Here is a 24,997-nt window from a genome sequence, read left to right as displayed (position 1 = left end):
ACATAAAGATTTAGATCATTCAACTTTCCTTGATCAGACTCCTGGTAATTGGTAGACCCTAGGCTTCTGTACACTTTAGTGCTCCATTTCCATTGCTTCCTTCTTCTTTACTAATTTCCTGAAGCATTTTTTAAAATTATTTCATTGTGAATGTTTTATAGGGAAGAACAGGTTGATTGAGAATTGTAAAAGAGAATTTAAACAAAAAAAAATGTACAAGGCAGCTAATCACAGTGATTAAAGATTTCCTATAGAATACCCATTGATTCATTAATTGGTTTGGGGAGCCTGAGTTGCTAATGAACATGTTCTGAAAATCCCTACAGAAAGCTACAAGAAATTCACTTGTTCAATAGTAACCTGTTAAAAGATCCCATTGACCCATGAGACCTGCAGTGTCGAGGGTGCTTTTTGTAAGGGAATAGCATCGATTTCATTCAATTCTGTATGTCTTTCAGGCTTGAAACACTCACATAGCGATGAAGTTTTAGTAGGCAAACATTTTTTAGCTGGTAAAAGTCGCAAATATTATTCTTTTCACTAAACTATTTATAAAACAAAACTGTTTATTGAGTTCTCTTTGCTTAGTGGGAAAGTGTTTGACTACAGTCAAAATTAGAAAATTTGTTTTGACAGTCCTTAAACTTCCAGCATGATATGGTGCAATTGGGGTTCTTGCAGACCTGCTTTTATCTTTTTCTTATAGTTATGGAGAAGACAGAGCCTGAGAGGACCTCAGTGTGACCACAGTGTCTCTAACATGCACTCTAGGCATGTTATCATCTAGCACATGCTTACCCCACATTAAAATGGTTTGGATTCCCTAGTTTAATCCTCAAAATCTTGGCTTTAGCTACACTCACCAGTCTAGCTTCATTTCCCATTCCTCTCCCAGTACTCTTACCTTCAGTCATAAAACTTAATTCAAAACATAATTTGAATTCTCTTTTACAGTTCCTAGAATGGTTCACACAATTTCACACTTTGAAGTATAAACTCATTACCTTTCAAGTTCTCCAAAGTGTCCACTGTTATGGGAGGAGGCAGGAGATAGTGCCTTACGTTTTTTGTGTGTTTTTTTTTTTTTGGGGGGGGGGCGTGGGCGTGGAGTACTGAGGATAGAACCTAGGGGTGCTATGCCACTGAGCACAACTCTAACCTTTTTTTTTTTCTTTTAATTTTTATTTTGAGACAGGATCTTGTGATTGTTGAGGTTGGCCTCACACTTGTGATCCTCCTGACTCAGCTTCCTGAGTCTCTGGGGTTGCAGGTATGCCCATGTATGCCTGGCTTTGGAGACTGATTTCAATGGCCCTCTTCTTTACTCCATAGTACCTGCACATATCTTTTTCACTTAGATGTACACAGTTATGTTTACATTCATGACCTTGATGATTGCCCATGGTTAGCAAAGGCTTACTTTATAAGGCACAGGCAGATGCAGTTCACAGACACAATCCCACTCGTTTTGTCAATGAGACTTGAGGAGACACTATGATATCGTTGGTTTTGTCATGTTAAGTAACTTTCCCAGGGTCAACAACACCAACACAAAGCAGAGTCAGCCTTCAAATCCAGATTTGTTTGATCCAATTGCCTATGCAGTTAACTACTTGGCTATAGCCTGTCTCTTATTAATATCCTTCTATTTATTCGATTCATTGTAAATTATAAAATGCTTAAGACAGAAATCTTGCTTCATTTGTCAGCAAATTTGTGTGGCCCATAGCAGCCAGTCAATAAATGATTGTGGGGTGAAGGAAGAAAGGAAGTTGGAATATAGTTAAGAGGAGACCAGATTTAGAATCAGAAATGGTATAAATCCTAACTTCAACATTTTACATTCATTATGTTATTAACCTTCACATCAGTCTTGGCAACATAGGCGGTATTAGTCCTTTTAAATTTTATTTTATTTTTATATTTGGTGAGTAAACTACATATTTTAAGACCCACAGCTAATAGATGGTATTACAAACCAAGCCCCAACTTTTTTTCACCCTCAAACCCCTATTCCAAGTTGTATCGAATAAATAATGGATCCTATTAATACAGCAAAATTTGTGAACATTTTAAAGACTATTTCACTTTTTTCTTTATTCATCAACTTTATTATTCCCACTTTGTTATTAGTGATAAAAATCTTAGGAAGATCAAAAATACTTTTAGGACAGACAAAGATGGGAGAAACAACATTGTTTTTGTAACAGAAGAGAAACGTTCATTAGAAGCAATGAATGGGAGCAATAGAAAACAGCTGTTTTGAGGCCTGGTGTCCAAAGAAAACAAAAATTAAAAGGAGGTTTGGAGAGTCGCCCCAGGGAAAGAACAATTAAACAAGGAGGGATTTTAGCAACAATAGGGAAACAGGGTAAAAATAACAAAGGGGAAAACAATCCTTCAAAAGATGCTGGAGAGTTTAACGACACTCATGTTGTCCCCAGAGTTAGAGATGGTATAATACAGTAGTTTGAGAATAAAAGCCTAACATCCACAGCCAGTCTTCACAGTTAGTTCAAAACTTGAGCATTCACATGAAGGAGCAAGGTTGGCCCCATCTCTCTTTTACAGTTGGGTACTGGCTTCCATCCTGTGACTGTTCCCTAAGGTGGCTGGAGAGTTGCTAGTACAGGCTTCCTACTTAACCTCTAGCAGGAGAGAAAAGCTGTGGTTTTCTATGTCTGTCTTCTATAAAAAGAGGAAACTTTTCCCCAGATGTCCCCTTTGGATCTCATTGTTTAATATGGGAACACATGATTATCCCTGACCCAGGCCCATTACAGAAACACACAGGCTCTGATGAAAATAGATGTGCTGATGAGAAGGGGAGATAAGGGAATGGGATGTTGGGTAGGTAACCAATAGGGATACCACAGGATACCACAGTGATGATATCTATGTTGTTTAATTGAGATAATATATGTGGGAAGTCTCAAAAAATAAAAAGCATTAAACGTGCACTGTCTGAGATAGTAGCCATATGTGGGTGATAGACAACTGAAAAGGGATTGTTCCAAAATGAGATCTACAGTCAGTGTAAAATACACACCAGAGTTTGAAGACGAAATATGAATATGTGGAATGGAAAATCTGGTACTTTTTATATTGATTACATATTGCAATTAATATTTCATAAATACTAGATAAACTAAAGTACATTATTAAGGTCAATTATACATGTTTCTTTTTACTTTTTGAAAAATGCTGCTACTAGATAACTCAGAGTATACATGTGGCTCACACTTGTGTCTCAAATATATTTCTCAAATATATTTCTATTATCACTACATTAAACCACTGATCAAAAAAAAAACACCGATTTTCCACTTTTGTTTTTAGCTGAGTGATTTATTTTAATAAATAGCTTAAGAAAAACAGATTAAAACAGAGCTATTCTGGTCAAATGGGGTGAGGTGCTAGATATTTCCTGGTCCCATCCATCCCCCAATCCCTCAAAACCATTCTTGGAAATTTCTACATGGAATTGTGTATTAAAATGAATTCACCCAAAGCATTTTCTCTATGATAATGGCATGAATAATTTTATGATTACCTATTTAAGATCTTCCCTAGGAGGGGTGTGGTGCATGTCTGTGATCCCAGTGGCGTGGGAGACTGAGACAAGGGGGATCACAAACACGGCCAGCCTCAGCAACTTAGCAGGGCCTTAAGAAACTTAGTGAGACCCTGTCTCAAAATAAAAAAAATAAAAAGGGACAGGTATATAGCTCAGTGGTAAATTCCCAGTGGGTTGAATTCCCAGGATTCCCTCTCCCACCAAAAAAAAACCTTCCCTAGGAAGCTAAATGGTGCAATAAAAATTGCTTTCATGGAGCTCATACTTTAAAGAGGGAGAGAACAAATGGAGTCAGGTGATATGATTTGCTTAGCTTGTACAGAAACTCTGATTCTCAGAGGAATTAGGACTTTGTATTATAGGAAAAATAATTTTCTTCCTCATGTTTGTTCCTTCTTCTTGCTATTATTTACTTTGTGCTGGACCAAATGGTATCAATCCAAATAAATCAATGGATGAAACAAAAGCAGCCTAAGGGGGTAAATATAGAAGATGAACAGTTTAAAAATTTTCATTTTCCTGCATTAACTATAATGAGAATTTAATCTTCTTCAAACTCCCCTCAAACCTGATATAAAATTGAAGTGCTGACCATAATTTAAGTGATAGTTTAAAATCTGACTTCCTGAAAAAGTAGGATATTTCCACAAAAGTAGTTTGAAAAATGAAGAATGTAATAATTACGTGACACTGGATGGTTGTCACCTACCAACTCTGAGGTCAATAAAAGGATTTTGAAGATGTATTACAGTGCTGCTACATACATCTTCCTGGGTGACAGGATGAAAAGGAGACAGTGTCGTGGACATAGCAAGTTATCATACTGTTATGTCATAGCTACCCTCTTCCTAATTTAAATTCAAAGACTTAAGAGGTGACACTGAAGAAATTCTGCAGAAACACATTCTTGGAAATTTCTACATGGAATAAATGAATTCTCCCAAAGCATTTTCCCTATTATAATGGCATGACTTTCATTATACTCAATATCTGAATGAGTGAAATAGCTTGGCACTTGGCATATACCTCTAATCCCAACATCTTGGGAGGATGAAGCAGGAGAATTGTGAGTTCAAAGCCAGCCTCAGCAACTTAACGGGGCTTTAAGCAACTCAGCAAGACCCTGCCTGAACACAATTTAAAAAGGGGAGCTAAGGATCTGGCTCAGTGGTTAAGCACCCCTGGCTCCAAAAACCAAACAACAACAAAAAACACTGAATAAAACATTAGGTAATAACCTGCATAGTTCTTGCTATAAGTCAGGGACTGTTATTGACAATTTTCATTATGGCTTGGACCTGTGAAGTGAGGGGGCTGCAAAATCAATGTCTTTAGCACTGCTACCTAGTGTCCTCAAAAGGAGAGAGAAATCACAGAATATTTCTAACATCAAAGAAAAAGTTGCAGTGGTGCATGCCTGTTATCTCAAATACTTGGGAGGCCAAAGGCAGGAGGATGACGAGTTTAAGGCCAGCCTCAAAGTTTAGCAAGACCTTGTCTCAAAATTAAGTAAGAAAGGCTGGGGATGTAGTTCAGTGTACAGCACCCCCGAGTTTAATCCCAGGTACCCCACCACACACACAGAAAAAGGAAAGAAAGAAAAAGGAAAAGTGCTGTTATATATTGTGACACTTTTATACTTTTTTCTGCTCTAGTTGTGGATCTGGCATTGCATGATTACTCAGCCCATATTTACAACCAACAGAGAGAGTTGACTATAAAGAAAGCTGGGGAATTTCATGAAGATATTGCAGTGAAAACAAGAGAATAATTTAATACAATGTTAGGAGTTCCAGATGCCAGTAATACTTGGAAGCCTAACAATGGCAGAAATTTTGCAAGTAAATTGAACTGTTATTGATGTGTACTGTGGTTTGAATGACCCTTCCAAAAGACATATTGAAATTTAGTTTGCCATTGTAGCAGTACTAAAAGGAAAGAACTTTAAAAGGTCATGAGGGTTCTTCCCTCATGAACGGGTAGTGCTGTTAAATTGGCATTAGTTATTATGGGGAGATTCCTGATAAAATAGGTGAGTTTGGCCCAGTTTCCTCTCTGTCCCACATGTGCTCACTTGCCTTTCTGCCATGTTTTGACACAGTGTGAAGGCTCCCAGAAGTGCTAGTACAAGGTTCTTGAACTTGCCAGCCTCCAAAACCAAAAGCCAATAAACTTCTATTGTTTATAGATTACCCAGTCTGTGGTATTTTGTTATAGCTGCAGAAAAGAGACTCAAACATATGTTATCCCTTAGACTCTGATGAGTACTTTAAATATTTATTATAAGATATGAACTCATTTATGGACAAGAATTCTGTAAGCATGGGGTACTAAAATCATGTGTGACACTGTTATAGCAATAAAAGGACTTTGACACTATGTATTCAAAATTTGAGACCAAGTATCCTTATTAAAGACTATGCTGATACACATGTTTTCTTCCTTGGGCTATATTTTTGAAAAAAAAATATTAAATAGGCAATAGGAATCTTCCTTTCTTTTTTAAAAAAAATTTTAATATTTATTATTTTTTAGTTGTAGTTGAACACATTATCTTTATTTCATTCTTATGTGGTGCTGAGGATCAAACCCAGGCCCTCACACGTGCTAGGTGAGTGCTCTACCGCTGAGCTACAACCCCAGCCCCTCTTCCTTTCAATATGTTTTATTTTAAACAGCAGCTTTGAAAGAAGGAACAAGGCGAGCAAATGCTGGTTTATTGTGGAACAGCTCTGTATATTTATAGAGCCAGGGGTGGTTTGACAGTTGGCATGGGGTGCTTTTTGATTGGAGGGTAAGGATCAGGTGAGCCAGCATGGCTAGTCTGATTGGTGGGTAAGGATCAGGTGAGCCAGCAGGGCTCACCATTGGACAGCAAGATCATGTGAGCCAGCAGGGCTCACCATTGGACAGCTCTTCTTGGGGGATGGGGAAGTTAGTCTTTGGAGCCTGGCGACTCCCAACAAACTTCTCCTTTGGATTCTTTAGCACAATTTATCAGCTTCAGGGTTACTACTGTAGCTATTATCTGAACACTCGAACATTTCACTTAAAATTATGATTGACAAGAAGATGTGCCTGAGTCCATCAGTACCTAGATTGAAATTGTCATCCTGAAGGGAAAGAGGGGAGAAAGGAGGCAGGGATGAAGGGAGGGAGGGAAGAAGGAAGGAAGGCAGGCAAATAGGCAGGCAGGCAGGCCTGGAGTCTTGATTAGGGATGAATCTTGGGGGATTTTTTCTGTGAAATTCTGGAATCTGTTGTTCCCAAATATGTAGAATATACTGTACCCTTACTATCATCCATTCATTTGCTCATGAAAAAATATTGATTAGTCTACAATGCATTTATGTTCTAGGTTAGGTCCTTGCCATGATATACCAAAATGAAAGAAATGGGTCCCTACTATGATAGAAATATTCATGTAATGAGAGTGACAATTAAAGCAAACAATAATTTTTAAAAACCTTCAAAGGGAAATTAAAGAATTAAGATTTGCTTTTGGTAAGGAACCTACTACACACCTGCTTATTCAAGTCCACACAAAACATAAGTCAGAATTAGTCAAGAGAAGAAGGGGCAATGAGAGTTTTAAGATCCCAGGATCAATAGTTCTAAAGTTTCAAGAAAGAACTGGCACTTTTGAAGAACTGAATGAAGTCTGGATGTGCAGGTGAGGGATGGTGAGAATTAGGACAGGAGCCTTGGTGTTAAGGGTTTGGGCTAGTATTATACTGGAGGACCAAAAGGGGGGACTCATGTCCCATCCTAGAGGGCTGTGACTGACACCCCTGTACTAAAAGACATTTTAACCAGAGAAAAATATGTTTGATCATCGTTTTACCTAACATCAGAGACTTCAAATTGAACACCCAAAGATCTGGGGTGAACCATCTGTTTTTATGTTTAGGTCTGGTGGAGTAGGTAGTGTGAAGAAATGTGAATGGACAAAATGGTGTGAAACATTTGTTTCTCCTTTTCTTTTTTATTTATTAACTTTCATTTTTTTAGTTGTCAATGGACCTTTATTTTATTTATTTGCAGTACTGAGGATTGAACCCAGTGCCGCACACATGCTAGGCAAGTGCTCTACCACTGAGCCATCACTCAGCCCCTTGTTTCTCCTTTTCAATCCTGAACATATCCTGGCTACTAGTCTTCAAAATACGATTTTTTATGTGGCAGCATTGAATGCGGATACAAAATGCATACAGCGGATTTCTACAATTCTAATAGGTCCCATTATTTACCATTTAGGCTTTTTTTTTCTTATTTTTATGCTGAGGTGAATATCCCTCAATACAAAACTAATTAACATCTCTGATTCTTCCTTTAAGCGTTCAACTGCTTTTATTATCACTAATACTGTAGTTCTCTGGGAGGATAACAGGATTGAATATTTCAGGTTTAAATGAAACTGGGGGGAGAAAAAATTATCTTCAATTTTAACATTTTTAAAGATTAATGATTGTTAAACCTTGATAGTAAAATATATATAAAATATTAGACTTTTTTTTGACACCTACCGTATAAGGATTAGAAACATAATAGATATAGATTTTCCTACTCATGCATCACAAAGCTAATCTACCATCTATACTCCAAAGAATGAATATTTTTATGGTGTAGATTTTGCCTTCCCCTTTTTGACCAGAATTTAATACTTGTTTACTGACATTTTTTGGTTGTTCTAATAAGAAGATAAACATTTATCTGGATATAACATATATGTAAGCTATACTGAGCCAAATCACCCAGAATTTATGGTTCATACTAATTGAGAGGCATATTATGTTACAAATAATGCTGCATCCAGCTGCTGGGTTCTTTACAATTTTGAGGTCCTCTGTGTGTTGATGGAATAAATATTCTGCATTACAAACATTTTTAAAGTGTGAATTTAAGATGTGTTTTCTTTCCTTTCTTTCTTTCTTTTTTTTTTTTTTTTTTGGCAAAACTTCATAGTAGGTTGAAATGTTAGGAGAGCACACATACAAATCACACATCCATTTTTTTCTATACTCCTCTGAGCATCCAATGTTCTTCTTTGTCAAAGCACTTTCTTGTAGAAGCATATGCAATAATGCAATAGTGCCCGGGGGGTGGGAAGAGGTATGCTATGTACATTGAAGGTGCTCATTATTCTTATCTTACTTTAATTTTTGCAACTGCACTACCAGATGGAGAAGATATGCAGTAAGCAGGCATTAATCATGCTGGAGAGGAGGGAAAAAATTAAGATCAAAAGTTAGGCAAATGGCCTCTGAACCAGAAGCAGAACAGAGTCAGATTTCTGAAAGACCTTTGACTCTTGCTTAGTGTGTTCTCCTAAGTCTGCCACTTCTAAGGAATCTCCCCCCAAAGCTTCATGAATTTGATCCCTGTTCTCATACATGATCTGCTTTCTAACTTTCTAATTTTCCTCTCTCCTCTATTTATTCCTAACCAAAAGTCACATTTGGAGGTTTCCTGAAGAGGAATTTTCTCTTTCATAAAAAGGGACACCTGTTTTCTTTTAGGTTTCTTTATTTTTTCCCAATTAAATTATTATTTATTCTCAAGCCTTGCTTCAGAATTCATCAGAAAAAAAAATATTTAACCATATGAGTCCATGCAGAGGCCATCCAGTCTGCCCCACTAGTGAATTTAATAAGCCTGGAGAGTAAATGACTTTCCTGAAGTCATAAATGGTGGCAGAGCCAGCAATAGAATTCAGCTGTTCTGATTTCTAATCCATTGTTGTCTTAAAAACCTTTAGAAAATTATATATAGTAAAGATGAAATGACACAACGACTAGTAGTTTTTAAAATGTTTATGAGTTGTTTGTTTGCAAAGTGCTCAGATTAGATAAGGCAAGGAAAGCTTCTGAGAGGACAGAGTCTGGGAGGCAGAGAGGACAACTGGAGAAACTGCAATGGTTTGTTAATCCATGGTGAAGTTTCTTCCCAGGAAAATCCTTCAAATGATGCAATTAAGTGGCCCAGACTGGTTTCTGTGTATTATAATGCAACACATTTATCAAACGATAGGGGGGAATTTCCAGTAGAGCAGGTTATTCTCTGAAGGCCTAACAACAGAGAATTATGGAAAACAAAACATCATAGATAAAAAATGGGCTGTTAGGAAATTTCTCTTAAAGACTTACGTGAGGAATAAACTGGAAATGTGTAAACATCCCATAACAGAGCCCGAGGGAAGGTAACCAAGTTCATCTCCTCCCCCACAAATTAGTTGTTATGGATTTACTCATTTATCATCTTCACTAACAATGCATGGCCCACAACCCAAGGCTCTACTGAAGTACCAAAGATTTTTAAATGTGTCATTATAAATCCCACTTCAATCAAATCAAATAAAATCCAAATGTGGAAAATTAAAAAAAAAAAAAAAAAACTCTCCCCAGTTAATTGCTTCACACATTTAAGAGAATTTTGTCCTGGAAAGGGACAACTAACTCACTTTTTCACTTTTTTTTCCTTTAGGATGGAGCAACATTATTGCACTTCACAGTAGGTAGGGGTGGAAAATTGGGAGCTCACTGATAGAATTGTGTTTCTGGATACCTCCAGTATGTAAAGAGCTCTCATTCCAACTGAGAACAGGAAGCGGAGAGGCTAGAGAACTTGGGAAGTCCCATGGAGACTGGAGAGGATGCTGGCAGAACATCGGCACCTCTGTTCAGACAGGACTGGTCTCACTGCTCCTCCAAGGGATCGCTTGTTAGATGAGGCTGTTCTGAAGGAACCTCTGAGATGAGATGGTTGAATATTTAGTTTTTTCTTTGTATCTTCTCCCTGTGGAAGGAGAATTGCACTCATAAGAAGTATTATTATTATTTTAATTCCACCAGAAATCTACATATTCATATCAAAGGTTTTTCTCTCAAAGTCTGAATAATCTAAAAAATATTTGCAAACACATATAACACTTACAGACATGGTAAGCGCTGTTTATCTCATTAAGTATAGGGAGGTCAGCAGATAGATGACAATTTGCATTTATGTTCAAAATTAGATGAGGATTTGGAGCCCTAGTTGGATCTCTGCTGCCATTTGGAAATGGCCGTATCATGCTCACTGCTTCTAATTCCAATTATCTTCATATTGCACGTCTCATGATTTCTGGGAAAAGCTAGAGTGTCTCTACTCATGTGCCAGCTCTTGCTTACAGAACTTAGTTTCCTAATTTCATAATCATTGCATTGTCGATAATAAATTACAGGAAATTACAGTAAGGCATATGAAACCTATGTTAGCCTTCGAAAAATAATTTTAAATTATTAGCCTCATAAAAATATTAATTTTAAAATACTAAAGAAGGGCTGTGTAAGATGACTGAAATCACATTGTAATAAGTAATTTTGTGAATTTTTTTCCTGATCATAAAATGTTAAAGAAATTTAATACTTTATTTCATAGAAGAAAATTTAAAAAATACAATTTAAGTGAGTTTTTATATAATTTTAGATGAGGCCTAGAATGCTTCCTGGAAGATGGTAAGTGGTCAAATATATTTGACTATTGGATGAAGTAAGGCAAAAGCTAGGCAAAACTTTTGAAATTGTTATGAAACAAAGAAAAAAAGATTAATGAATAAATGCTTTTTGCAATAAAGACAACTGAGTTGAAAAGTAGTAACTTTGTACTTTTTAGTTAAATACAGTGAAATCTCACTAAATGACACTGGATTAAGAAGCATTGATTTTTGCATCTTGCAAATTGAGAAATTAAGATAATGAAGATGGGTGTTGGATGAGAAATTTGCTTTTAATTTTTTTTTATATATTTTTAAATAAAGTTTCCTAAGAAAGTGAAGAATGTAAACAGACTTGCTAGGATGTTTTATTTGGGAGAGAGAACAAATAATTTGCAAGATTATTCCCTCTCATTCCCTTGATATTTATTGGAGCTCAGCACATGGGTGTATCAGTTTTCTATTGCTACTGTTAAAATTGCTACTCTTTTGGTAGCTTAGAATCCCCAGTAATTTCTCTTACAGTTCTATAGGTCAGAAGTCTGGGTCAGAAGTGTTGGGCTCACATGGCTGCATTACACTCCAGAGGCTTTAACGGAACACTTTCCTTACTTTTTCCAATTTCTAGAGGAGTTCACTTGTACGCCTTCACTCCTGGCTCCCCATCTTCATCTTCAAAACTAGCAGCATTGCATTCCTCTGACTATTCTGTGGTCGTATCTCCTTCAGACCACAGCTGGCAAAGATTCTTCCATTTTAACGACCCATGTGATTACATGGGGTCAACCCAGAAAACCCAGGATAATGTCTCATCTCATGGTCTTTATCCTTCTTCATACCTGCAGAGTCTTTTCTACCATGTACAGTACTATATTCTAGGTTCCAGAAACTGAAAAATGAATATCTCTGGAGGAGAAGGTACATTACTTTGCTTGCTTTTCCAACTACAGTAAGTAGTAGTACTCAGTCCACAGGAGTATGAGTCAACATCAGAAGATATTAAAGGAAATAATTTAAGTAAATATGATATACAGTAGTGAATATTAATTAACAGAAGGAATAATTATTCACCTTCTATAAGGAAAAGATTTCCTTAGATCACATAAAATGCTTTCATGTACATGAAATTTTAAATTAACCTATTGACTTTTGTTTAGTAATAAATCATTTTTCAATAATTCCATTCCTTTCCAAAATCTATTTTACACAATATAATTGTAATACCAATAAAAATTTTCATATATCATACTATGGTATAAACTCTTCTTTCATATAAATTCTTATATAAACTCTTACATGAATCAGTTGTCCTTTATTAAGCTTTACGTTTATGTTAGAGATACATGTGTTTACAGTTTCTTACAAATATAGACAATGCTTCTTTAAACATTTATTTTTTATTTTTTATATTTATTCTTAAGTTTTAGGTGGACACAATATCTTTATTTTACATTTATGTGGTGCTGAGGATCGAACCCAGTGCCTTGTGCATGCTAGGCAAGCACTCTACCACTGAGCCACAATTCAAGCCCTGGACATTTTTTTTAGCTGTGTAACAATTTTTGCTTGGAAAAACTCCCATAAGTGAAATCACAGTGTCAAAATATATGGTTGACCACTGGTTGCCCACTGGATCCCCTCTTGTTTCTAGAATGATAATTTTGTCAGGTATTGTGGTAATCTGACTATCTGAAAAGATACGTTGAATTAGTAACTTAAACGTCTTTAAATACCATAGTTAAATTTCTGTTTTGTGGACATTGGGAGGATATTGACATTTTTATAGTTGGAGAGGATTTGGTCAGAGCTAGGGTTAAGAAGCTGAATCTGATGGCTTGATATCTATATGCACTGTCTTTTCTGCTTAGACTGCTATAAAAGAACACCATAGACTGGATGGCTTAAACAACACTTATTCCTCCTAGTACTGAGTCTGGAAAGTTCACAATCAAGGGGCTGGTTGATTTGATTTCAGCCCTTTTTATGGCTTGCAGAGAGCTATCTTTTGGCTGTCCTCACATGGCAGAGGGAATGTGCTCTGATCTCTCTCCATCTTCTTCTAAGGACCCTGATTCCATCATGGGCGCTCCACCTTCAAGACCTCATCTGAACCTGGTTACCTCCTCACAGCCCCACCTCTAACACCATCACACTGGGCATAAGACTCCAACATGTGGATTCTGGTGGAACAAGCACTCATTCCATTGCATGCACCACATAGGTGTCTGTCACTGCTCTAATTCAAATGAGAGGAGGGATCCTAACTAAGATAAGAATGTCACAAAAGGCATCACAGAAGATGAGACATTGAAAAATTCAATGATGATTCTGAAGTGTGGAGCCTGAGATGGAAGAAAGGAAGGGCCATTGTTGGGAGTGTATGGTTGGGGGTGTTTTAATGCTCAGGAATCCTGGAATCCATTTGGGATATGGGGGCAGAACATCTACAGAAGTGTGAGCCCTAGGAGAGAGATTGGGTCTCCTACGAAAGTACTATAAGCTACAAATGCAAGGCATGTATTTAATTTTAAGCTTTCTACAGAGACATTAAAAAAGTAAACAAGTTACACTAATTTCAATAATATACATTTTATTTAACATAATATGTGCAAAGTTGTATCATTCACCAAATCATCAATGTTGCTAGTTCCAACTTCTCACTGTGCTCTAGCCATACTGTAAGTACTCAGTAGCTGTGTAGGTGAAGAAAGGTAAATTTAGGAAATAGTTATTAAAAAAAAGGCAGCTCCTTTGCATGCTTGTGAACATGAATGCATGTTGGGGTTGTGCCTGCCCTGTGACTATCATGAGTAGTGCTGTTAGGAACAGTCCTATACACAACTTCTGGAGCAGAGAGGTGGGACAGTATAGGCGGAGGAGTGGCATTGCTGGCAGGTCTCAGATGAAACAGCCAGCTTGTTTTCTAAATCGCTGCTCCAGTTTACGTGCCTACTGTTAGTGTGTCAGGGTGGTCCTTCCTCCACACCCTCACTAACATTTGATATGGTAGCCTGTCTTCATTGAGGTCGACCTAGTGGGTATAGAATGACTTATTTTGTCATAATTTGCATTTTTCTGATGATTAATGAGTTTGAACATCTTATATACATTTTTTCTCTTGTGAAAATCACAAATATTCATTCATAAGTATTATTGTAAATATAATTTATATTTAAATAAATAAATTTGTCATGTAATGTTATATTCTCGTACATGTGTCACATAATATATTCCTTCAAGTATAAACATTTATTCATTTACAGATATTTATTGAGCACCTACTGTGCATTGAATATTGGTCTAGGCACTAGGAATATACTAGTGGGGGGAAAACTAGTCCTAAATTCCTGCCATGAGTTTAGTCTAGTATGTGGAGGGAGACCAAAAACAAAATTGTAAAACACTACATGTCATATGTACTAGTGAACTTATATTTGAGTTTGGCTCAGCCTTTCACATCATTGAATCTTGGCTTCTGCAACTATAAGAAGAAAGTAGGAATAGCACCTATTTTATACTATTAATTAAATGCATATGAAAAAAAAATTTTTTTTGGTACTGGGGATTGTACTCAACCACTGAACCACATCCCCAGCCCTATTTCTTGTATTTTATTTAAAGACAGGTTCTCACTGAGTTGCTTAGTGCCTTGCAGTTGCTGAGGCTGGCTTTGAACTTGTGATTCTCCTGTCTCAGCCTCCCAAGCCACTGGGATTACTGACCTGTACCACCATGCCCGGCTAACATATAAAGAATTTGACATGGTCCCTGGCAAATTAGATGTAGAAAATGTTAATGTAATAATATTGATAACATGATTATTATTTTTCCTTTTCTTCTGCTTTTTGTCAGTGACTTGTTTTTAGTTAAAACTACTGACATTTAAGTCAAAATGCATTTTGATTATTATGGGAGCGTTGACTCCCATTTGGGTGTCAGCAAAAAAAAAAAAAAAAACAACCAGTAGGTGTTTCTTGCAACAAGACAGATGAATTTGGTTAATTCCAAGATGTGTTATTTCCAAGCTTCTTAATTCTAAGGACCAAGCATAGGAACATATTTAAACATATTAAAATGTATTCTACATTTTAAAAAGCTGCATTGTGTCAAATATCCAAAAATGTGGGAAAATCCTTAGGAGCGTCTTGTATAACTCAGGGCTGTGTCCGGAGATTGGAAATGTTCCCTGATTTAATCATTTCCATTTACCAACCAACTTATTGAAAACCCAATATATGAAAACACTAGCACTTTGAGTTACAAGGGAGGTGCAAACTTGGAAAGAGTATTAGTAGTTTACATAAGAAAACCTGATTAATAGTTAGGATAAAGTTTACAAGCCTCCCTCTCATCCCAACCCCAAATCAAGATGACCTGGAGGGTGATATCCAGCCACGTTGACTTTTAAGCATCAGAGATGCTAAATATCTTGGTCTGTTAGGAAAGTCTAGTCTCTGAAGATAATTTCATTGTTATGCAGATGTTTCGGGGGGGGGGCAGAAGAATCCCACATTGTTTTACTGCTTATCTAGTGGTATCAACTTGTAAAAGCAAACATCTTAGGGCTAATTTTCATACCAAGAAAGTATTTTGAATGATTTTGTTGTTGTTGCTGTAGTAGTAGTTTTTTGGCAGTGCTAGGGATGAACCAACTAAGATTTTGTACAATTTTCTATCACAAAATTATCTCTTACTCATTTCTAACACTTAAATATTTTAATCCACATTTATTTTACTTAGTATGTATTGTTTTACTTCAAACAACAACAAGCTGAAAACTGAATGTCTCAAGCCAAAAAAAAAAAAAAAAAAGTTATTGTCAGGAAAATTGTTCTAGATATGTAAATAAGTAAGAGAGATTTCTGGGTGTTCTAGTTGTGAAATGTTGGGTATTGTTTCCTGTAGAGTTTCATAAGCTTTTTCTGTAAAAGAACAGATAATAAATATTATGTGCCTAGAAAAAAATAGAAAGCCCAATATGTGCTGCATACTGTGTAGAGGAGATGGGTCTGACCTTACTAATCTTTGGAACAATTATCTGTCCTTTTTTCTTAGATAATGATGTTGAATATGATCTTCAACGAGACATCTGTTGAGCATTGCAAAACGCAGACAGAAAAGCAGAAAGAATGCAACTTCTTCTTAATAGCTGTTCGCCTGGCTTCACTGAACCAGATCTTGGATCCCTGGGTTTATCTGCTGCTAAGAAAGATCCTTCTTCGAAAGTTTTGCCAGGTAGCAAATGCTGTCTCCAGCTGCTCTAGTGATGGACAGAAAGGGCAGCCCATCTCATTATCTAATGAAATAATACAGACAGGAGCATGAAAGAGAACACTTAACCAACTTGCATGTTCACAGCTTTTGATAACAAGTAGCCCTAAACTTTGTGAATTAGGCATCTCTGGCATGCCACTGTTTATGCATTGAAGTGGAATTTTTATATAAAGCTAAATGGTCTGAGAAGCATAGATAATTCCTTGTGTGCCAAAAGCACTGAAGCATAAACAAAGGAAAATATATTAATAACAGTCTAGTGTGTTTTTATGGATCTCTGCCATTTGTAGCTGAATATGTGATTATTTATGTGATGAAAACACTTATTATAAATGATCTTGGTCTATTGGAGGGGCTAAGAATGGTTAATATCCCAGTATACTGAGCACATGGAGGACAGAAACCCATATATCACTGAAAACAAGGGGTAGCAGCTTGTTCTTTTTTCAAGTACATTTGGTCTTCTGTGTTCTCTTTCATTGTCTCTGTCACTTTTCCTCTGTCACTTTTTCCTGCTTATGTTAAAAAGTTTAATTAAGTTGAAAAAAATGTATGATGTAACTAATATTCATTAATATTGATGTTATTTAAATATTGTTCAATATATCAAATTAGGTCCTAACCTTACAAAGTTTAAGTGTTGGTAGGTTGATATATAGTTTTACTTCTTATCTGAATGAGAGCCAAACCTTCTTATTTCAAGTATCGTAGAGTTTGCGGCTACCCCAAATTGCTCAATGTTCTTTCTTTTGAAAACATTTTACATTCCTACAACTCTGGAGATGATTCATGAAAGTGATCCATGAGAATCAGTGATTTTTCCAAATGCTATTTATATAGGACTGATTTGAACACTACATATTAGTATATTTCCCTTGACTTTTCCACCAGAAGAATTCTCAAGTCTTTTGGATCTTTAAATACCAAGTTGGATTGTAAAACAAGCAAATATTTAGAAAGCTCAAAAAAGACTTTCCATAGTTTGGCTCATTTGAATGAGAAAATTGATATTGACTTCTCACAACTAACTTTCTGTCCCCTGTCTTCAAAGTGGCTCTATCTAAATATGCATTAATATTTGGTACTTTTCTCTACAGTCCTCTCACATACAAACTATGAAAGCTAGGCTTAACATCTTTGTGGCATAAATAAATCACTACATTAAGTTTGGGGAATTGCACTTTAAAAAAAATTTCCCTGATAGCAACAATCCTGTAATTTAAGACTTCACAAGATACTTTTCACATTCTTTGATATTTTCATTTTATAAACTCATTAACATTTTCTTGTGAAGATTTTAATTTATAGTTCATTGCTTTCTAGTTCTTCAATGTTTGAGATTTATTTATACTTCTTATAGAAATGGCATTTTTCTTTGTGTTTAAGTAGGCATTTGGAAAATTATTAATTTTAACATGTATGATATATCTATTAGATTTACATATGTGTATATACCAGCTTGGGTCAATCAGGAACAATCACTTTAAGTCACCATGTCAAATTGAGTCAGAAGATAAAAATCTGCTGAAAGTGCTCATATAATTCAGGATGGTTTCAGTAATCAAGATTTTCTTAAAAAGATGGGGAAAACCTATTCTATACCCCATTATAAAAATTTCTATATGTCACAGAATTACATTATCCCATTGGTTACTACACAGGGTATAGGACAAAACTACCTACTTTTTTCTCTGGATGGGGCGGGGGGAAATCCAAGGAACTTAATGGACTGTACAATGAAAAAAACTTTTCCTGGTGGGTGGTCCTCTGACCCCCAGTGATAATCAGATAGTAGATTTGAATGGCATGAGCCTGTTTTGATTATAGCATCTGGAAAATCAAAATTGTCAAATAAATGCTTGTTCAGTGAATGAATGAAAGTCTCCCCAAGCTGCATGCTCCTTGGTGGGGCACATGCCATAATGTTGACATGCTTCATACCACTGCAGTCCAGAAAGCTGATAAATTGAAAGATTCCTGCTAATTTAATTACGGGGATACAAATTTATCTTCCAAAGTGCAGTACCCTGTTGTTTTACAACAAAGTGCTTTATTTGTATTAATAATTTAGGAGTCATATTTCCAAATGATAATGGAGATTACTGTCAAAAAATATCATTTTTCATTAAAACACAGAAAGAAAAAAGAGCCTGAAACTTATTTTCAACACTAAATAAATTTCTGTCCAGGAGATACATGGTAGAAGTGGATAAATGGCCATTTATAAACAAGCTTGAAAAGGAATAAATTGTATGAATAACATGTGAGTTTTGTTATGTAGACAGCCATGTGTTAGTCCAGGGAAACCCAAACAGAAATAAAAATCCCAAATGATTTCAGTCTTTGAGGATAATTGAGATTAGATTTCAGAATGTTGTACAAAGGTTCTAGGGTCATTAGAAAGTGGACATCTATGGTTACTGCAGAGAGTCATATCTGTTTCTAAGTGCAAGTTGATTAGCCTTTAAGTTTATTCTCAGATACTTTGTTTATCTCTGCATATATTGAAGTAGGACAGAAGAGGCTGGACACCTGAAGAATTTTTAGGAAGCAGGTTTCTTGACTGCAGGATTCAGATTTGTGGCTCTAGAATTTTTCCTTTGAACAAAGATTTCAGAAAATTTCTTTGAACTTTATACCCATGGGGGCGGGGGCACAGGTTTCACAAGATTTTACCAAGAAAACAGAGATAATATCTTTTTGTAGGACAAGCTTGCAGACTAACTCTGGCACACCTTTTGTGTGTAAACCTGGCATTTACAAGAAAGAGGAAACTACCGACCACAATAACCTCTACGGACATCCTGCTGATCTGACAGGAGGAAAAGCTTAATTGTGGCAAGGGTCTTTTGGGATTGTGGGGGGGTGGGGGTACGCAATCTGCTAAAATATCTGAACAGGAAAAAAAATGCATAAATTATGACAATTCCTAAACTTCAAAGTGTTAGTTAAAAAAAGCAATTAGAGACACAGAAAACCACAAGGAAAGAAGCAAGTGAATGGAATGTAAAAATATATGTAATGTCCACAGTGTGTATAATTTTTTCAAATAATAAATAGGTACACTGTGCTCTGTCATAGAAAAGAAGGAAGGCATTTTTTTCAAATACGAACAGTTAATTTTTAAACAAAAAAACCAAAGGCAAAAGTCTTAAAAATAGTGTTCAGTTGAAGAAACAAAATGTATTATTTTAATATATACCGAATTTACCTAATGCTGTATACCAAGATATTCTAAGTAAATGCAAGTGTTTAGTCAGACCAGATTTAAACTACACTGGGTTAAAGGTACACATATATGTCTCCTTAATGCAACTTTTTTTTCTATAAAAGATTACTTGACAGAAACGAATTGTACAACCTCATGTAAGTTAACTATGAAAGATCCTCTGGCCATGCTGACATTGAATAACAAAAAGTATGACAGGCAGTATTCTGAGAACGTGGTCACTTCTTGTCGCTATTCCAATATTAGAAATTTCAAGTAGATTAGGTCTTTTATTTATTTAATGTTTTTCTTACATTTTGTTGGTGCTTGACTCCAAATTAGTGATCCACTTTTGATCTTCAGCATGTGACAATCATTTTATACTTCTTTTGGATTAAGATCAAATTAGAGACAGAAAAAAAAATTTGTTCTTTGAAACTTTTGCCTTGTATGTTGCCTACTTATTTTCACAAATCAGTCCCAAAATCTTCTTGAAATATACAAGATGCTTAGATGAGTGACATAATGAGACTGCAGACGATTTATTAATATAAAGACATTAAAAGCTTAATTAGAATAACTTCAAAAATTCTGTTTTAATTAAATAAAAACTTTATGCCGTAGGCCATGACATATTTTTTCACAGATTCTTATTTATTGCTTGTTTGGTGTTTTTACATGTTTCAAAATCTATTAAAATTGAGGTGTAAATAAATATACAAAATCTTGCAGTTGTGGCCAAGTCCATACGAATGTTTTTTCTTCTTGCAATAATATGCTGAGAAGAGGTAAAATATGTCTGTGATGTTTCATGATGTGGTAGACATGTTTATGAAAGTTAAGTCAGTCTAAATTCATATAACACATTTGTTAAGTAGTTGAGATCAGTTTAGCATTACAAGGAAACTAACAGATGGAGACTACAGATGAAACATGAATCAGAGAATTAGGGAAATATTTTATTTGATGTATTCTGTCTTATAATTCCTATGATGAAGAGTCCATTACACACCATGACATTATGATAACACAAGCAGAGTAACTTATGAGCCTCTAGAAATACAATTCCATCAGATATGCAACGTATTCATTTATAAGTCACACGGTTATTTTATTGGGGATGAAAATTATTTCCAGAAGCTTTGCATCAGTGAGTTTCACATAATAAGCAATCCAAATACCTATTGGATTACATATTTCTTCTTTAGGAGCTGGTCTGTTTCTCCCTACTCCTCTTTCCTCTAACCTGTCTACCTATTTTCTTGTAGAGAGAAAGTAACAGATAGATTTACAACTGGAGATAAGCCAGGATTGTATTCAGAGGAGAGAGAGTGGCTTCACATTTCTAATATGCCAGTGCCCTAGAATGTGAAAAGATCTGAGTCTGATGTGATGGGGAAACTTTATTATGGGAACAAAGAGAGGAAGGGAAGAAAGATCACCAGGAACAAATTATTCTTTCCCTTTTTTTGAGGGCACTTTGGAGTTGACCTCCTATATAAAATAATTTTCAAATCTGCAACTCTAAATTTTGTTGTCACCATCTCTAGAATTGGAATATTTTGATATTGGTATAAATCAGTTATTAATTCTTTGATATTAGTATCAAACAGTATAACTAATACTAATTAATTAGTATCAATTAGTATAAATCAGGTACCCAGCTGAAGTCTAGCCAATCATCCATTAATAGTAATTTGAAAATAGTTTCCTTATATAATTTTTAGTTTCTGGAGAAAGCAAAGCTGTATTAGTAAACAAAGTAAAATGCATACAACTTTCTGATACTCTTCAATATTCTACTTTTGGAAGGATATAGGCACAGGAGATGGGATAGAAAACTTAAGGATAAGGGAGAAAACCTGTTCACTTCCATCCTGTTAAAATATTTTGTCCTTTTAGGCCAGCCTACAGAAGCAAAGAGAGGAATGGAATTCATTTATCTTTGCACCTTTGCTCACTGATAGGACAAAGCTAGGAAGGGCCACGGCTCTTTTCTGTAAAAGAAAATGACAAGTTCACTCGGGTAGTCTTGAAGAAAGGGAGGAAATTATTTTACCTACTCTCTCTTATCAAATGTTTCTGTACAAATGGCATGAGACTGTCTAAGATGACTAAAAATAGGCTTTGATTATATTGATCTGTTCACAACAAACAGATATAGTTCCATTTACATAGTGCACCTAGGGAAGTTCCATCACTGGAACTTGAACCCCTACTTGAAGATCAGTATAGAAGAATGTGGATCTCCATGCCCTCTCCTCAGCATCCCATCCCTACATAAGTTGGCTAAGTGGGAAGGTATGTTTTGTCACCTCTATGTAAAGACTTTGTGCAGTTATCTTCAGTACATTTAAAAATATAATCCAGTGTGTTTTAATGGCTGATCTTTAATATTGTGTAGATGAAGAATAAAAGAGACTATGAAAAGTACATTAGAATTTTATGGCATTTAAGTCATAGATAGTCTGTGTATTTAATAAATGTATGTTATTTATGTTGTGTTTGTCAATGGAAAATAAAGTTGAATGTTCTAAAATGTCCCTGTCTTTTTTTCCTGATGCCAACCCATGTCAGGAATATTTAACTTACAATTGTATTAAGTATTTTGTCAAAATCCTGTTTGGCATGCTTTGTCAAATAAAAACACAATATAATGCAGCAGCCCAATGCTGTATGGCACAATTAGATCATTTTGTTTTATTTTCCATAATCATGCACAGAAAAAAAGTATCATTAATTTTTTAGAATCAGAGAGAGATTCTTTTCCCATTTTCAACATGATACTTCTTCAGGTTATAATTCCAAGATTATTGTCTTTGACACAAAAGCACATTACAAATTATTCTGAATTAGTTTTTCCTCTTTCTTCTGGATTCTGATGTAGTCTACAGGCAGCCAAGATAAGAATTGTGCCTATTCATAATCAGATCCTTCAACTGACAATATCTAGGTACTGGTGAGAGCTGAGTCCTCGTAGAGAGGAGTGCTGGGCTGTCCCACTACCCTGCTCTGCATGTTATTCAGGCCACTCTTCCTTCAGTGAAGGGAAAAAAAATCTCTGTTGAATGTAGACTGCACAGTCAAGTTCATTAAAAGTGGCACATTGAGCTTGCTGTCCTTCCCACTAAGAAAAGTCATATGAGAATGTTGGTCCCTCATTCCTCTCTCAGGAGGCTTCTAAGACCTGGGACTGGATCTCTACCATCTTCATTGTATAGCATTTCAGGTAGAAATCATTAGAGCTGCTGTTGGTATGGCTGCCCAGAAATGTGCACTTCTGTGATAGACTGCCAACACTGCCACGGGGTGAGACTTTCCCCACTTTCATGTCCTCAAAGGACATGGGGTCAAAGATCCTTGATGCCCTTGTGCTTTGATTATAGTCTTGAGTAAATCCAGTCTGGATGTTGGATACGGAGAATCCAAGCCATTTCCCAGGCTTGTTCTTCCCTTCAACATATGCTGTTGTGTACTTATAATTCTGTTATAATTCAAGTTCTGGAAGGTGCTAAGACATAAGGATTAATGAAAACCCCCAACTTTCAACACCTTTATAATCTACTTGGGGAATAGGAAATAAGCATATGGCACCATGAGAGCCCCTGGGGGACATGATGCTGAAATGAGAAAGAGTCTCCTGGAGAAGATGACATGTAATTGACGTTTCAGAGAAAGAAGAAGCTGTTAACCCAGGAGGAAAGAACTTTTCAGGATATTTTCACTTTACTCTGTTCAAAGCTTTGACTGAGTTCTAGTGCCATTGGAGAATGTGGGTAGATCCTACACATCCTAGGTTGTTTAATGACAGTCCTGGTCTCTACCCTCTAGGTTCTAGTAATGTGTCCCTCGTTGTTCCATTAAAAATAGCCCCAGACATTGCCAAAGTTGCCATGGGAGGCATGAGACCCCAGATGGAACCTCTGCCTTGGCAACGGCCAGGGCCACTAAATTGACACTATGTAGTAGTTGCAGGACAAGGCCTTGGTCCTGACAGGCGGTGTTGTACTTCCTGGAGTAGACGCTCTAGAATACCCATTTATGTCTGACTGCACAAAAATGTGGTGCGACCACTACAACAATGCCTGGATCACCACAGGCCCTGATCAGCTTCCATAATCACATAAACCCATTCACAGATGAGGAGATACAATTTCTCAGAAAGTATCCTCTTTCTATTGATGCCTCCAATCCCTTTTCTGTTTTCGATAAGAGGCCCTAGGGTTATATGTCTCTCAGAGGGATATCTGAAGGGAGTCCTTTTCTCCTGGAACTTTCAAACACTCTTGTTATAATTCTCTGTGACTTAGGACACATTTCCAGACAGGTGGCTTCGTAGGAGAGAATGGGCTCTGCACATCGGTTTGTGTGACAGAGTTGTAGAAGCCTCACTTCCTCTGAAAGACGATTTTTATAAAAGGACTGTGAAATCTTGGGCAAATGTCTCTTGGTAAGGTTGGGCCTCTCTTGCCTTCATCTATGATTCCTCAGATATAGAGTCATTAGCATGCATTTTGATAACAGAGTTCAAGTCATGATCTCTATAACTGACACTACTTAAACCTCTTATTTATATAAAATGGGAAGATGGACTTGCTTACCAAATCTGACCAAAAAAAAATTAGAATAAGATTACTCATTAATTAACTATAATTTTTGAGGCTGACAAAGACTGTGAATAATCTGTGTTAATACACTGATGTAATTTTTAAAAGAAGACTGAATATAATATACAAGATCATTTGAATCTGACTTTGAAAAGGACATTGGAAAAAATTCATTCTGAAATTATAGCCTGCTGAGGCCTTTTAAAGTTAAATTCAATTAGAAAGTACACAAGTGTGCTATAGCTCATGGTTTCCTTATCACTTGGGAATCAGAGGCCCCTCTAAGACCCAGAGGAAAGATCTGGCTCCCCTCCCTATCAAAAGCACAGAGGATTCTGTAAAGTGTCAGAAGTCATGCAACCCCCTCCCCAAAAGTCTGTTAATAGACCTCTTAGGAATTTATGGACACATATTAAGCAATCTTGCTGTGACAGAGACTTTATGATTTAAGGGCCCAAGTGAGTTTCCAGGTTTGTTTAGAAAACCTAAAACTATAACTCAAACCAATATAATTAGTTCCCTGTGAATACCCAGATTCCCTGATATCTCACTATACAACCATAATGCAAAGCAGTATAATTGAGATAGAGTTATTATTAGACACTGCAATTATTTTAAAAATTATCATATGAGGATAAGAAACAACAAAATCCAATTCAAAAGAGGAGAAATATGTGACTTTCATCATAAAATAAGTTAAAAAGTAAAAGAACAATTTTTAAAAAAATAAATTACAAATTATTCAATGACATTTGCCTTCAGCCAAGAGGTTGTTTTAGTATTTTCTCATGCTGGTTCAGCAGGAATGATTTAAAATGTCATTTTTCAAAATTCAATTAAAATATCACCCCCCACAA

The 24,997-nt window shown here is 36.0% G+C and overlaps 1 protein-coding gene across 4 annotated transcripts in view; it reads left to right on the top strand.

The window, feature by feature from the left end:
- Ptger3 (prostaglandin E receptor 3) overlaps positions 1-24,997 on the top strand; it is a 216,126-nt gene that overhangs the window by 19,881 nt on the left and 171,248 nt on the right. For 2 of the 4 annotated variants that reach the window (XM_046451007.2, XM_046451005.2), the window contains exon 2: positions 16,107-16,286. In XM_046451007.2, coding sequence (XP_046306963.1) covers positions 16,107-16,286 — 180 coding nt within the window. Of the gene's footprint in view, positions 1-16,106; positions 16,287-19,031; positions 22,073-24,997 lie in introns of those variants that run through there. The other 2 variants (XM_046451006.2, XM_058581590.1) reach the window with 2 other exon arrangements.

This window comes from Marmota monax, unplaced genomic scaffold (genome assembly GCF_021218885.2).
Source record: "Marmota monax isolate L192 unplaced genomic scaffold, Marmota_monax_Labrador192_F-V1.1 WCK01_AAM20220418_F8-fsc00023, whole genome shotgun sequence".
Taxonomy (NCBI): domain Eukaryota; kingdom Metazoa; phylum Chordata; class Mammalia; order Rodentia; family Sciuridae; genus Marmota; species Marmota monax.
This window is presented reverse-complemented; position numbering and strand designations above follow the sequence as displayed.